At 51.6% G+C, this 16,008-nt stretch overlaps 1 protein-coding gene across 4 annotated transcripts in view; it reads left to right on the plus strand.

Annotated features, from left to right (window-relative positions):
• The window catches only part of CCDC40 (coiled-coil domain 40 molecular ruler complex subunit), a 62,876-nt gene that overhangs the window by 33,172 nt on the left and 13,696 nt on the right, over positions 1-16,008 (plus strand). For all 4 annotated transcript variants that reach the window (XM_077166155.1, XM_077166154.1, XM_077166156.1 and 1 more), the window contains 5 exons: positions 776-897; positions 9,712-9,955; positions 10,068-10,250; positions 14,284-14,529; positions 15,338-15,551. In XM_077166155.1, coding sequence (XP_077022270.1) covers positions 776-897; positions 9,712-9,955; positions 10,068-10,250; positions 14,284-14,529; positions 15,338-15,551 — 1,009 coding nt within the window. The remainder of the gene's footprint in view (positions 1-775; positions 898-9,711; positions 9,956-10,067; positions 10,251-14,283; positions 14,530-15,337; positions 15,552-16,008) is intronic.

Here is a 16,008-nt window from a genome sequence, read left to right on the forward strand (position 1 = left end):
CCACCTGTCCCTATGCCATGGCTGGAGGCACTCAGGGGTCACTGAGGCATAGGGGGCAGAGGGGCCTTCCCAGAGACCGTGAGGAACAGGCTGAGCTCTGAGCCCAGGCAGCTGCACAGGGGGACCAGCCCCTCCCCTCTGCATCCCACCCGGGAACAGACCTTCCACCTGGTCCCGTCCAGGCTCATCTGGCTGTCCCCACTGCCCCCCACTGCCCCCACGACATCCCAGCACAAGCCAACCTCAGCTCAACCCACCCCGGAACACCTTGCCCTCATCCTCCAAGTTGCTTCCTCCTTCCCAAGCTGGGTGGGGCCCAGGCTCTGCCCCCGCGCCGGGCTCTCGTGGAGGCCCCCGCGGTTCCAAGGACACGTGTCTCCCAGGTGGCAAGTGGGTGCCTTCAGGAAGGGGCTCAAGCGCCACAGTTGTCTCCTCCTGGGTGACCCTGAGCGTGTTCCAGCTCTCCGACCCCCATGCCCAGGCTGTAAAGAGGACTCATGGGCACTGGGGGCCTGGACCAAAGCCGGGTGGGCGTCTGGGCTTGGCAGGGGTCTCCCAGGGAGCCGGCCTCCTCCTCCCCCGTGCTGCAGCCCCCAGCCCCATGGCCACCCTGAGAAAAGGCCCAAGTGACATTCCACATTTCTTTGGAGCTGATGCCAGGGGAAAGGGGGAAATCGGGGAGACAAGGTCACTGGGGAAGGCCTGGGCTCTGCGGGGCTCCCCTGCAGGGCGGTGGGTGGTAGGTGGGCGCTCAGGAGCCCCCCCGTCCCCACAGGCCTGCACGGAGACCGAGGCCATCTGCGTGGAGAAGAAGCGCATCCTGCAGCAGTGGGCGGTCAGCCTGCTGGGCATGCGGCACCGGGACGAGGCCTACAGGACCACCCAGGAGGCGCTCAGGTGGGGGCCGGGGGGGGCCTCTTGCCACTCAGTGGGGCGGGGAGCAGCTGGCCAGGGGGCATGGGGTGGCCCGTCCCCCACGGCCCTGAGGGGCTGCAGAATGCGGGGGGGTGAGGGAGGAGCCGACCCCGCCCTCGGCTCCCACCTGGCCAGGTGTGGTACAAAGGCGCACCTGGGGGCCCCGCAGCCCCGACTTCCGGCCTGAAAGCCCTGCGATTGTCCTCCGAGATTCCGTGCCTCCCAAGTCCTTTCTAACTTCCCAGAGATCTGGGAGCAGCAGAGCCGGCCGTGCTCGGATTTCCTGGGGGGGGATTAAGGAGAAACCGTGAGAGAAAGAAAGAGAAAGGGACACTTGCCTTTGGGAGGTCAGGGTCCGCCTTTGATCACCACCACTCCACCACCTGCGCAGGGAAGCCCCACCTGCGCGGTCACTGGGCCCCAGCCTGCGTCCAGCCCGAATCCCCCGTTTTATGCCCAGCGAGGGGAACGAGAACACCCCTCCCGCCCCCCCTAGCAGGTGGGTGTGTGACCCGGGCCAGTTGTTGGGGACCGAGGTGGCTCCTGCAGAGCCCCTCCCCCTTTTCTGGGCCTTGGCTGCCCCCCCCCATTCTGCAGGTATGGGGCGCTGCGGCCATCAGTCTAGCATGCTTTGTGGGGTTTGCACCGTTAGGAGGTGGCTTCCCCTCCTCCCCGTGGTAAAAATCTGAGGCACCTGTGATTGCTCTTAAAACAAGACACTTACCCCAATAGAGCTGGGGGATTAGAAACATCCCGTTCCTTGGCCTCCTTGGGTCGACAACAGAAAGCTGGGTGGGGAGCTGTGGAATTGTCCAGGCAAGTGCGGCTTCCCCCTGAAAGCTGCAGGCAGCGGCGCTAAACCCCGTGAGGCCCGGGCTTTGGGCCTGCCCTCTCTGCCCTCCTCAGAGTCTGTAGGCAGAGAGACCCATTGTGCCTGCACGCTAGGTGCCGTCCCGGCCGGCAGGACGGGGGCTGCGTGGCCCCGGGTGGCACGTCGGTCCGTGGGTGCCCAGCCAGCCGTCAACCCCCGGCCAGGCCCAGGCCATGCTCCTGCCCCCAGGACAGCCCCCGGGTCAGCTTTCGGGGTTCCACTCTGAGCTCGCCCACTGGGGACACCAGCACATAGCTGCCAACTCTGCGACCCTCCCCATCTTTCTCGCCCCCTGGTCTCTGCCCCCTCCCCATCCTCTCCGCAAATCTTCCTCTTCGCCCCCCGGCTAGTTCCCATGTCCTCAGAGACGTGACTTTGCCTTGTTTTCTTTTTTTGCAATTTGCTGTTTTGAGTAGATAATGCGGTCACTTGGTTAACTTGTTGTTTTTTAAAAATGCGTACAGGGAAGTCTCCCTCTCACCCCTGTCCCATGGTCACCCAGACCCTTTCCCACAGAAAACCGATGTGTCTGTTTCCTTGGGTTTCCCTACCTGGATATTCCACGTAATTTCTAGAAAATATATTTGTTCATATCCTGTATTTTCTTTTTTTGCACCCCAGTAGCATACCACAGACACTGCCCTGTGCCCTGATCTTTTCCTTTAACATTCTATCTTGGGGTCTTTGCAAATATGTGCCTTAGAGAGCCTTCCTGCCTTCTCGTAGCATTCTTGCTGGCGCAGTGCTTCCTCCATCACCATCTCTCGATCTAGTGTGTTGCAGTTTACATTACACAGATATGTCAGCCATCAGATAAATCCCCAGACTGGAATTTCTGGGTTCTAGGGTGTATGCATGTGCAGGTTTGGCAGGTACTGCCCAGGACGGCTGACAGTTACACCCTCCAGCACCCCCACCCCTGCCAACTCTGTGGTGTTGCATTCTGGATCCTACCAGCAATGTCTTGTTTTTTTCAAATATGCAGGCACAGAATGTTCATTGACTGTTTTGACCAACACATGCAGAAAATCACACACATACAGAAAATCACACACATAGAGAATCACGCACACGCAGAAATACACACACAGAGATTCACACACACACACCTAACAACAATTGAAAGACCATCTGGCTCTACCTCAAATGACCCTCCAACAACCTGACCCGTCAAGGCACAGAGGCGACAGGAGGTCCATTTTGTATGTGTTGACCTGGTAAGATACCATGAGAATGGCAAATTCTCACTGTCGAGAGCCACTGCATTCATTCACCACTGCATTCATGTCATTTCTGAAGACAGAAACCCAAGGCAGGTTGGAAAGAAGGCCAGGGCACTGCAAAACAAAATTATCACATGACTTCTTACTCTTGGGTCAAGAGTACAGATATTGAACTAAACACTATACACCAGCACTCACTGTTCAAGTTCATAGATAAACTTTAGCAATCAAATGAGACTGGTGGTATTCCTGACTGATCATCAGGATGTTGGGTGTGAGGGCAGCTCCCCTGCAGCTGTGTAGGCACAGGTGGGCATTAAAAAGAGCAGCTACCCAGGAAAGTTCGTCGACCAGGCCCTGCTGGCTTGGAAGCCTGGTTTCGCCATCACATCAAGAATGCATCATTTCCTTAGGGGCTGATTTTTTCTCATCAGGCTTATCACAGGCTGACCAGAATGCCAATATTTTGACAGGTATTTTGAAACACAAGCGCTAAAGAACCAAATGTTCCATCCTTATCTTTAGGAAAGTACCTGGGAGCCAGGTGATAACTAGAACTGCTATTGGCGAATCACTTCTAGGACCGGAATGTTCCAAGGCCTTGGGCCATGCTGGGTGTATCTGTTCCCACAGAGGAGAAGCCCAGGAAGCTCGTCTTCAGACAGCTTGCACAACCCGCCCCCCACCCCCACCCCCGTGCTCCTCCTGCCTCAGCAGGCCTTCTCTGTCCCGCGGGCCCCTGCTCCCTTCTGATGCCCACATTATTTTTTTCAGATAAGTTAATACCCTGCATTGGGTTCCAGCCAATTTTTGCACCTTCTCATTTTCCATGCCTTTGTATCTCCCTGGTCTCGTTCCTCTTCGGTTGATTTGATGACTTAAAGGCAATCTCATCTCCCAGTTCTTGGGGAGGGGGGCACCACGACACTGCTCCCAGGGGTTCTGGGCATCAGTTACAAGTCTAGCTTCGAGGCTGTGCCTTTCTCTTCTGCAGTTCCTTCCCGCCTTCCCTGTTTTGTAAGGATGTCACATCCTGTCATAAGAATGCAGGGAAAAGCTTGAAACGTGGTTGTTTCCCCTTCAGCGGACCAGGTGCCTGGTACAAGCAAGCGGAGGGCTGGCTTCAAAATGTTCTAAACTTCTGTTCCCTAAATGTCAATAATGGGGAGATGGCACCTCACAGGCCTGCTGCTGCAGCGAAGGGGACAGGACAAGGTCACAGTCCCCACGAGAGACCCTCCTTCCTGCCCAGGAGCAGGGCCAGACTAAGCATCTCCTGCAGCTCAGCCAACACTGGCTTTTCCTGGCTCTCCTTTTGCTGCCCGTCTCTGTGTCTAGCAGGGTGTCCGTGGCCCCCACAAATCCACTGAGTTGGGTGCTGTTGTTACCCACCTGTGACAGATGGGGATGGGGGTTGCAATGGGCAGGTATTGCCAGGGGCCTCCAATGGCCTGGGGTCCGGCAGGTGGTGCTGCCCATACCACCCAGGCCCCATACCCCCAAGGACGCCTGCAGCCCTGGGGACCTGCAGCCTCAACCAAGATGACCCAAGGGTCATCTCCATTGAAAATGTGTCCCAGTATCCAAATCAATAGGCCGAGCCCTCAATCCCTTGAGGGGTTTGTTCCTATGAAACTTATCCCTGCAAAGGATGGACTAAGCCTACTTAACACTAGGCCTAAGGAAGAACAAAGGAAAGTCAATATTACAGGGTGTTAAAAATAGTAATTCATATTTTGAAACTTTAACTTATGTGCAAGACTAAAGCAAGCAATGTTTATTTGGTACAAAATTTGTATTTTGACTAGTGCATTTCTTAATATAATTTATGTGGACAGTTTGATTGAATACCATAAATATATGGAACCTTGAGTAGGGCATGAGATTTTGTAGGTTTGTCCAGAGTGATACCCCAATAAATCCCAGAGTGATTTGAACAGTAAATAAAAAAGTATTTGCAAAGTCCCCTTGGGGGAATAGTGAGAAAGGGGGAAAATTCAACTTCCCCATGTGGAGAATTCCTGATATTCTCACAAGCAGTGGGGACAACTAAAGCAATAGGCTGAGCCCTCAATCTTGGGGTTTATTCATATGAAATTTATCCTTGCAAAGGATAGGCTAAACCTACTTAAAATTAGGCCTAAGAGTCACCCCCAAGAGAACCTCTTTTGTTGTTCAGATGTGGCCTCTCTCTCTCTCTCTCAGCCAACACAGCAAGCAAACTCATTGCCCTCCCCCTCTCAATGTGGGACATGACTCCCAGGGGTGTGGACCTTCCTGGCAACGTGGGACAGAAATCCTGAAATGAGCTGAGACTCAGCCTCAAGGGATTGAGAAAACCTTCTCGACCAAAAGGGGGAAGAGTGAAATGAAACAAAATAAAGTGTCAGTGACTGAGAGATTTCAAATAGAGTTGGGAGATTATCCTGCATTATATTGATATCCCCTTTTTAGTTTAAGGTGTATTAGAAAGGCTGGAGGGAACTGCCTGAAACTGTAGAGCTGTATTCCAGTAGCCGTGTTTCTTGAAGATGATTGTATAATGATACAGCTTTTGCAATGTGACTGTGTGATTGTGAAAGCCTTGTTGTCTGATGCTCCTTTTATCGATGATACAAACAGATAAGTAAAACATCTGGGTTAAAAATAAGCAAAAAATAGGAGGAACAAATGTTAAAATAAATTGAGTTGATTGAAATACTAGTGAACAATGAAAGTGAGTGGTAAGGAGTATAGAAAAAAAATAGAGGGAACAAAGGTTAAAATATATTGGGTAGATGGAAATACTAGTGGTCAATGAGAGGGAGGGGTAAGGGGTATGGTATGTGTGCTATTTTTATTTCTGTTTCTGGAGTGATGCAAATGTTCTAAGAAATGATCATGTGATGTATATACAACCATGTGATGAGATTGTGAGTCCTTGATTATATATCAAGAATGGAATGTTCCTGTGTTAAGAATGTTCGTGTTTGTATGTTGTTATGTTTTGTCCATTTAAAAAAAGGGAAAATGTGTCCCTGGACGCAGGGGCTGGGCAGGGCGCCTCGGGGTTGCACGATGGCACGTAGCATTCCATCCTTCCTCCACACCCCATCCCCAGGGCTGCCCTGAGACCACTGGGCACGTCTGCTTGTTTGGTCCCTTGTGGGGCCTGCCCCTGGGAGCTGGACACTGCCCCGTCCAGAAGCCAGCTGCCCGGGGTGATGGCGTGACCTCCCCTAACCATGCCGACACCTCACAGACCACAGCCACTCGCCAGACCTTTGTGAAGTCAGCGACTCAGGCACGTGGCAGGTGGGCATGGGACTCAATAAACGACCCTGATGAGTCTGCAGGGAGCACATTAAAACTCCATCTCTTCAACTCCTTGTTTCCCGTGTCCCTCTCTCTCTCTCTCTCTCTCTGTCTGAATTTCCATTCGGCTTATAAAGGTCTCCAGGAACAGGATTAGACCCCATGCTGGTGGCGGGGGCCACACCTTACCTGAAGGAACCTCACCGAAGGGGTCTACTGACAGGGGGTTCACACCCACAGGGGCCGATGAGCTCGGAGACCCTGTTTTCTGGGGCACGCAGCTCTGAACCGCCATAGGCAGGGGTGCAAACCCAGGCCCTGCCATCTGTTTCACCCCTTCCTGAGAGCAAGCACTGAGGGTGAAGTGGCTGGTCTCGGTCCGTAGGACATTTATTTTTTTACACATGAGTTGTTGTTTTTTTTTAAATTTTTTGCATGGGCAGGCACCAGGAATCGAACCTGGGTCTCCGACATGGCAGGGCGAGAACGCTGCCTGCTGAGCCACCGTGGCCCATCCCTTCCGTACAAAACATTTTATCTCGTGTTAAAGGTTCTCTTGCCATTTCTAATTAGATGTCGTACTTTTATGGTCAAATTTTAGGCATTTATTAGGCTGTTACTTTCTAAAAAGGGGGAAATGAGTAACTTATGTAAGCTGGGTTTATTGAGGATAATTTACGTACCATACAATTTGTCTCTTTTCAGTGCACAGTTCAGTGGACTCTGGCAGACGGACAGAGAGCTGTGTCACCACGGGCTCTCCTCGAGACAGAATATTTCCTTCATCCCCAAAGCCAGTTCCCTCCCCCACCTCCAGCCCCAGGCAACCTCTCCTCTGTTTTCTGTCTCCTGGGGTTTTGCCCTTTCTAGAAGGCCATGTGAACAGAACGAGACATGTGTAGTTTGGGCAGTCTGGCTTCTTTCACTGCGCATCATGCTTTCAGAGTCATTTATGTTGCAAGATCAGTCATTTGTTTCTTCTTATTGCCAAGTAGTATTCCGTTCAATGGAAATGCCACAACTTCTCTCTCCACCATTTGAGTTGTTTACAGTTGGGTATGTCATGAATCAAGTTGTCACGATCGTTTTGAATAGGTCTTTGCGTGGGCAGAAGCTTTCATTTCTAGGAGTACATTTCTAGGAGAGGAGTTATAGGTAAGTATAGATCTAACTTTGTAGCAAACCGCCAAACTCTTTCCAAAGAGGCTGCATCCCTCCTGCATTGCCACCAGCAGTGTCTGAGATTCCCACACATCCTCATTTCGCACCCAAACTAGCAATTGTCAGGTCATTTGAATGTTAGCCATTAAATGTTAGCCATTAAATGTAGCCACCTGTGGGTGTGAAGTGGAATGGCATGGAGGCTTTAATTTGCATTTCCCTTGTCTTAGGATGCTGTACTTCTTTTCATGTTCTTATCTGACATCCATCTATCCTCTTTGGCTAAGTGTCTTTTGCTCATTTTAAAACCGAGTGGCTTGTTTTATAATCGCGTTGTAAGAGTTCCTCCCATGTCCTGTATACAAGTCCTTTATTGGTTATATGTTTTGCAAATATTTTCTCCCAGTCCGAGGCTTGTTTTTCCACTCTCCTAGCAGTGTCTCTTAAAGAGTAGAATTTTAAAATTTTTTATGAAGTCCAATTTATTAATCTTATTTTATATTTCATGCTTTTTCTGTCCTCTCTAAGAAGTCTTTGCCTGACCCAATGTCATGAAGGTTTGCTCCTGCGATTTCTGCTGAAGTTTTAGAGTTTAGCTCTTATATTTAGGCCTGTGATGTATTTCAAGTTCATTTTCGTTATGGTGTGAGGTAGGGCTCCAGGCTCAGATTTTTGTTTTTTGTTTTTTTCATGTGAATTCCCAGCAACACTTATTGAAAAGACTATCCTTTCTCCACGGACATCAAAAATGAACTGCTCGTGTATGTGTGTGTCTATTTATGGACTCTGTTTCACTGATTTACTTGCTGATTCTTGATTAGTGCAGCTGTATGGAAAGTCTTGAAATCAGATAGTGCGATTTCTTCTTTTACAAACATATTTTGACTGTTCTAGATCCTTTAGACTTCCTTATAAAATTTAGAATCAGATTGTCAATTTCTAAACCAAAAAGCCTGCTGGGATTGTGATTGGAGATGCAGTGGCTCTATAGATCAGTTTGGCAAGAACTGACACCTTAGCAGAGTTGTGTCTCTTTTATTTTAATTTTTGTTATTTTTTAAATTTTATTTATTAATTAAAAAAATTAAGAACAAACAAAAACACTAATGTATCATTCTGTTCTACATATATAATCAGTAATTCTCAATATCATCACATAATTGCATATTCATCATTTCTTAGAACATTTGCATCAATTCAGAAAAAGAAATAAAAAGACAACTGAGAAAAAGAAATGATAACAGAAAAAAAAAGATTATACATACCATACCCCTTACCCCTCGATTTCATTTATCACTAGCATTTCGAACTAAATTTATTTTAACATTTGCTCCCCCTATTCCTTATTTTTATTCCATATGTTCTACTCGTCTGTTGACAAGGTAGATAAAAGGAGCATCAGACACAAGGTTTTCACAATCACACCATCACATTGTGACAGCTATATCATTATACAATCATCTTCAAGAAACATGGCTACTAGAACACAGCTCTACATTTTCAGGCAGTTCCCTCCAGCCTCTCCATTACATCTTGGATAACAAGGTGATATCTACTTAATGCGTAAGAATAACCTCCAGGATAACCTCTCGACTCTGTTTGGAATCTCTCAGCCATTGACACTTTGTCTCATTTCACTCTTCCCCCTTTTGGTCCAGAAGGTTTTCTCAATCCCTTGGTGCTGAGTCTCAGATCATTCTAGGGTTTCTGTCCCATGATAGAGTTGCGTCTCTTTTTAACTTGACATGAGTTATAGGTATTTCCACAGCCATGTGCACAGGGAAAAAGCAATAGAATTCAAAGTGGGGCATACCTGACATCTCTATCCCAGCTGTGCCATGCACTGGGAACTTTGGACAAGTTACGTAAAGGCTCTGAGCTTCCATACCCACGTCTGTAAAATTGAAATCCAGTATCTCCTTTATGGGGTTGTTGCCATGACCCGAGATGACGGTAATGAAGCCACAGCTCTGTGCCGGGCTCCAGATATTGGGTCCCTTCCCCTTTTCTCTCCCCATAATCATAATGTTAGAGAACCGTAAAGGAGACTTTAAATGGGTAATCAGGGTACTAGAAATGGGAGCCATATCTGGCTCTTAGTAAAAGGAGGAGTTTCCCAGTTTATTCCCCTGCATGTGCAGTTCCGTCCAGCGGGTTTCCTCTAAGCAGGGCCAGCGCACTCTAGGCATTTGTTTTCTGACATCCAGTCCAACCCTTGACTCGCGTTACTCTTGCAATTCCCGGCAGCGAGTGCCAGCATCAAGTCAAGTCCATTGATGGTGAGATTGACGCCTACAAGAAATCAATCACGAAGGAGGAAGAAAAGAATGAGAAACTGGCAAGCATCCTGAACCAAGCAGAGACAGAAGCCAGCCTGATGCGGAAACTGACAGCCCAGTGCGTGGCCAAGCAGGCGGCGCTGCAGAGCGAGCTCAACACCTACAGGCTCACCCTGCAGGACACAGCGGACTCCCTGGACAAGGCTCACCTGGTACGGCCACGCCCCACCCCCACCCCACCCCCGCACAGGGCCCCCCGAGGCGGCCGCCGGCCCACCACGGCACCCCTGCCGCAGCGCCTGCTGTCCTGCTCTCCCTTCCCAGGAGCACACGACAGTCGTAGGTGAGCTGCAGGCCATCCATCAGACCACCCAGAACGAGCTGGAGCTGAAGAGAGGGATGGAGATGTCCATTGTGGAGAAGCTGCAGGAGCACATGACCTCCAACAAGATGACCAAATACTTCAACCAGCTCATCCAGAAGCTCCAGAAGGAGAAAACCAACCTGGTAAGCCACCACCCCGCACTGCAAGGGAGCCCGCGAGCAGGGGTGCAGGAAGGCCTGCACCCCACCTCATCCCTGCCGGAGGGGTCCCTCGGGAAAAGGCCGGGGAGAGGACACCCATGGGGTGAGCCGGCCATGCAGGCAGAGTCAGGGTCAGCAAAGGGGGTTTGGTATGTTTATTCACTCTTCATTTTTTTTCTAGCTGTAAGAGCAGTCCATGTCATTGTAGAAAGCCTGGAAAATACAGAAAGCGTAAAGAAAATAAAAGACCACTATAATCCCACCATCCAGAGAAAACACCTCATAAAATTTTAGTGTCTTTCCTTCCAGTCACTTTTCTACACACACACACGCACGCAGTTACACAATGCACACATGCAGACACAAGCCTCACACACAGACACACGTGCAAACACATTCACACAAGCACACACAGAAAACACCCACACACGTTCTAAAGAAAAGTGGGCTCTTAGATCTCAGTTTTAAGTCAGCTTTAATCTACTTTTCATAAATGTTACTGAGGTGTAACTCCCAGAGAAAATAAGTGTAGGAGTCCATGAATTTTTCACCGAATATGTAACTTTTATAATTTTACTTTTTTATGGACTGTATTTGACATGACATTTCCCTATGCCATTAAGCGGTCTTCAAAAACCTAAATTGTATTTATGTGTCACATTTCATCCTACGACTGCATATATTTTGTTAAACGATTCTCTCTTTTGCGTGTGTGTGTGTGTGTGTTTTCATTTATTTATTTTTTTTAACATGGTTAGCCACTGGGAATCAAACCCGGGTCTCTGGCATGGCAGTACTCTGCCACTGAGCCACTGTTGCCCGCCCTCAACTTACATTTTAACAAGAAGTTCTAGAGCAGATTTCAATGTTTGGTATGGGTTACAGTTCCACAATTTCAGGTTTTTCCTCCTAGCTGCTCCAAGACACTGGAGATTAAAAAGAAATATCAATATAATGATTCAGTAGTCCTACTCATTAATCCTGACTTCTCTGTGTTAACTCCTCTTTCTCCTTTGATCCTTCTCTCAATCTTTAGGGATATTTGGGCTATGCCCATTCCAACTTTTTTATGTAACGATTCTCTTGTTCAGACAGACTTGGGGTTGTCTCTAGGTTTTGACTTCTGTGAACAATGCAGCACTGAACACGTCGCTCATAAACCTTTACTTGCCTTTCTGAGTAGCTCCTCAGCATAAATCTCTGAAGTCCTGGGGTACAAGCATCTCCCAGTGGATTCCGGAGTTACCTGAAAGCTTTCCACTGCAGCCGCCACTTGCAGCCCGGCTCACCTGGGGGCCTGGCTTACTTACCATCAGCCGTGGTCAGGGGCCCCTGGAGTCCCTAGAAAAACAATTCCTTCCTTGAAAAGGTCTTCTCTGCATCTTCCCAGGGTGTGACCCCAGCTGGAGTCCCCAGCCCTGGAAGGCCCCCCTGGGAGGGTCCCCCCAAGGCTGCCTGGGCCTGTGACAGGCAGAGGGCACATCCCGGCTGCGGGGTGGGGAGTGGGCTGCCCCACTGCTCCCAGCGTAAGTCTTCCGAGGAGGGGCCCAAGCCTCGAGCTGAGTCTTCTCACCTGTTGCAATAGCCCGCCCCTCCCCCCACCTCGCAGGTATCGGGGGACTACATCTAAGTGTTCAGGTGTGTAATGAAGGTTTATGTGATGCAGCCTGAGCCATCGGGACTGCCCTTGCGATGCGAGGGTTCATTCACCGCCGGTGTGGGGGGCAGCCCTTCCTGGGCATGCTGGGAGGAGGGAGACTGGCCCCTGGCTTGGGTCTTTGTACCAAGGAAGTGGAGAGAAGGGATAGGACCGAGGCTCCTCAGAGAAGCCATGGCCCTGTGCCAGTGGGTTGCAGCTGGGGTCCTCTGGGGAGCTGTGGCGGTGCTGGGGCTTCCCCACCTATCCCTCCTGTGTCCAGGTGAGGGTGTGAAATGATGACCCGTGGACCCGAATGGGCTCTCAGGAAGACAGCCAGCCCAGCCCTGCTGAGGGCACAGCTGAGGCCACAGGCCGTACCCCAACGTGGCCAGCCTAGGTGGCCTTCCCGGGGGAGGGGGGCAACCTTGGAGTCCCCTCCTGGGCTGCACATACAGGTGCATGTCGTCCCAGCCATGGCCAGCAGAGGACAGTGCTGAGCCTCTTCTAATAACTTCATCTATCATGGTTTTGCAGCCCGTGCAAGTCGGGGGTCTTGAATAGGGGGCGCCTTTTTCCAACTGCTCAAAAGCCCCGTGGGCATATCTGAGAAAAGGAGCAGAGAGGACAGGTAGGGACCCAGAGCTGGGGTCCAGAGAGAGGGTGGCACGGGTCAGCTGTGGGCTCTGAGCTGCATGGGAAAGAAAGGTGGAGAATTGGGGAAGGAAGGACAAAGAGAGCGCACAACTTAGGAGCAGAGTGGGTGGGGCCGAGGGGCTAGGCCAGCATTGGCTGGTGTGAGCCAGTGAAAGGCCCCATGGGGCAAAGCGAACCCCTGCCCCCTCCCAGGGTGACAAGTCCCAGGGTAGAGGTGGCCTGGCCATGTGGGGTAGACTCAGCAAAGAAGGAGACAAGCTACCCCCCACCCACTGAGGGGCTGGAGGGCGAGTGAGCTGGCTCTGCTGGTTGACTAGATGCTGGACACTGCCAGGTGGGCCTGCTGCGGTGGCCAGTCGGGGAGCCTGAGTGTGAGGCCCTGAGCCAGCAATCGATGTGGAGGAGATGCTGAAGTGGCCCGTGGGAAGGGCTGGAAGCTGGCAGGAGCTGTGGCAGCCCTGATGGGCCGAGGTGGTGCAGGACGCTGGCGGGCAGCATGGGGGGTGGGGACTAACAGGGGAGGCTGGGCAGGTCAGAGCAGAGAGAGAGGGGCTGAGGCTGCGCCAGCAGGGGCTTCACACTCCCAGAAAGGGGACCCCATCCCCAAGCTTCCAGAGCCTCCTTCTGGTTCCCAGATGGGTCGCTGTCACCGCGAATGCCAGCTGCCTGGCTGCAATTTCCACCTCCTGGTTCTTGCACATGTCCAGGTAGAGGTCATCTTGGGGGAGCTCTGTCTTCTGCCTCCAAAAGAGCTAACAAAGGACACAGCTGGGCCGCTGGGAGCCTCAGGCCAGCGGCAGGGCCACCCCGGAGAGCTGGGGCTTCTCGCACATGTGCTGACACTCCCACTGCCAGGGACCCAGGGGTGACCGCAAGCCCCCAGGTCACAACCTTGAACTGGGTGGCCAGATTGCGCTCCGCAGTAGGCTCTTTGCTTTCCAGCTTTTTACGAAAATGTAAGGAAATGTGTCCCGCTGACTACAAATCCATGGTAGTTCTTGAGTGCTTGCCTCAGCCTTATTTAGAGGAGGAAGGTTTATAAAAGACGCAGGCTCAAAGAGGGCAGGGATCTGAGTTTTATTCACCCCACATTCCAAGTGCCCGAGGTGGAGACTAAGTAAGCGCTCATTTAAGAGGGGCTGAGCCAATGAAGCAATGTCTCACAACAATTGCATTGTGTAGACTGTGCCTACAACCACACAGGGAGCACTGCACAGCCAATACATAAAGGCAGGATGTAAAAATATGACATGATGTGCCACGTTCAAAAGCAAGCTATGGACCAATATGTAGAGTGTGATCCTGGATTTGTTTTTTGTACATTTCTTTGATTCTGGTTATACTCAAAGACTGGAGGGAAGGGTAGATTCCAAATGGTCATGACAGCTAACCAACCGTGTGGCTGAGCTAGCCATGATTAAAATGTTCTCCTCTTTCATCATCCGTATTTTCCCACAACATATGACGCTATTTGCCTAAGAAAATATAGCATCTTTCTCTTTTATAAGCGGTTTCCACTAGGCTTCCAAACGGAGGTCCTTTGATGAGCAGGCCCTCCTTTTGGAGATGGTGAGCAAAGTGACACACTCCTCTCCTGGTGATTTACTTGGAACTTTTCCAGACAAACACCCAGATGTTAAAGGAAATGATAAGCCAGCATGCTCGTTTAGAGCCAGGAGGAAAAAAAAAAAAGTTCGAACAGGTTTCCTTTTACAAATTCAGGTGACACATCTTTCCAGAATCGACGGTGACATTGCCCAGGCCATCCTGGACATCACAAACACCAGCTGCCGACTGGACACGCACCAGAAGGTGCTGGCCGAGCTGGACAGGGAGGTGAGGAGAGTCAACGAGCTCATCACCAACAGCGAGAATGAAATTTCCAGGCGCACCATCCTGATTGAGAGAAAGCAGGGGCTCATCAACTTTTTCAATAAGCAGCTGGAGCAGACGGTCTCTGAGCTGGGGGTAAGCTCCCTCGGGCAGGGGAGGCTGCCTCTGGTTGGCGTTCTACCCGGCGGAAACATCTAGAAATTCCCAACCCTAGTTTCACAAGCAGCCTAAATGGCACGTGGCCAGAAGGCACTCAGTCTGTGCGAGCAGCTCCACTCTGCTTCGTAGCGAGGAAGCAGCTGTGGGCACACATCGTGCACCAATAAAACTTAGGTTGTGGACATTGAAATTTGAACTTCCTGCCATCTTGCCCTGGCACAAGACCTTCTTCTTCAGATTTGTGGGTCACACACAGACGGGCGGGTGGGCGGACCTGGCCCGCAGGGGTGGGGTGGTCTGCTGATGGCAGCTCTACAGAGACTGAGGCTGGGGGTCCTGTCGTTATCCAGGCACCCAGAACCCCAGGAGCCTGCTGCGGGCTTTACATAGGGAGTTGGGGTGCACAGCTGGGGGGGGTGACCCCTTGTCACTCTCAAAGCCACAGACCTGAGAGCACCCTAAGGAAGCACAGTCCTTGCCAGCAGCTGCCTGCTGTTATATAGGCAGCTTCCAAAGCACCTTTGGGCGACAGCAAACCCACCTACCCTTCCCCTGCACTCACAAGGCCGGTGGCTCGGAAGTGGAAAGAAGGCTCCGGGGCCCCCGGAACCAGAGTTTCCTACTGCAGGGTCCCTGGCCGTTGCCCAGAGCTCGTTTAAACCCCTCTGAATAAGTGGACCCCAAGCCATCCTCACATAGTTCCATTCTCTGGGGGGCACTGACCCTCTGCAGCCAGCCCCCGAGGAAGCCGCTGACCCTGCTTTTGGACGCCTGTCTTCTCTAGGGAGAAGAGGTGGGGCCCCTGGAGCTTGAAATCAAACGGCTGACCAAGTCGATCGAAGAGCACAGCAGCAGCGTGAGCAGGAGCCAGGGCACCTGGCTGCGCCTGCAGCAGGAGATGGTCAAGGCCACGCAGGAGCGCGAGGAGCAGCTGGTCTCCCTGGGCACCTTCCAGAAGGAGATCCGCATCCTGGAGCAGAAGAAGCTGCGGGTGGAAAGTGAGGCCTCGCCTGGGCCCCTCTCCCCCGGCTCCTGGGGCAGGAGGGAACCCGGCTCCCAGGGCGCGAGCATCATCCCACACCCTGTGTTGCTTTGACGCAGCCTGGAAAGCAAAAAAAAAAAAAAAAATCCTTACGTCATATCTCGTAGGCCAGCATGCTCCAAACAGCTAGCTGCCCAGTCTGCAGAAAGTTACAAAAATGCGCCTCAGCTCATGGGCAGTTTCTCTAGGGAGGGGAGCATTGAATGTGCCGTCCCTGCCAAAGACGGAGACCGGGGATGGAATTCCCCCAGGAGCTGAGGGGCTGCAGGTCCCAGGAGCCGGCTCTCCCCACGCCCTCCAGGCCCCAGGCGGGTGATGTCCCAGCCAGGCCTTCTGCCTCTCGGCCTGTGACCCCAGGGCTGCTCCACGGGGGCTGCCCGACCCCCAGTTGCTTACTGGCCATTGCTCCCCTC

The sequence above is a fragment of the Tamandua tetradactyla genome, chromosome 6 (genome assembly GCF_023851605.1).
Source record: "Tamandua tetradactyla isolate mTamTet1 chromosome 6, mTamTet1.pri, whole genome shotgun sequence".
NCBI lineage: Eukaryota > Metazoa > Chordata > Mammalia > Pilosa > Myrmecophagidae > Tamandua > Tamandua tetradactyla.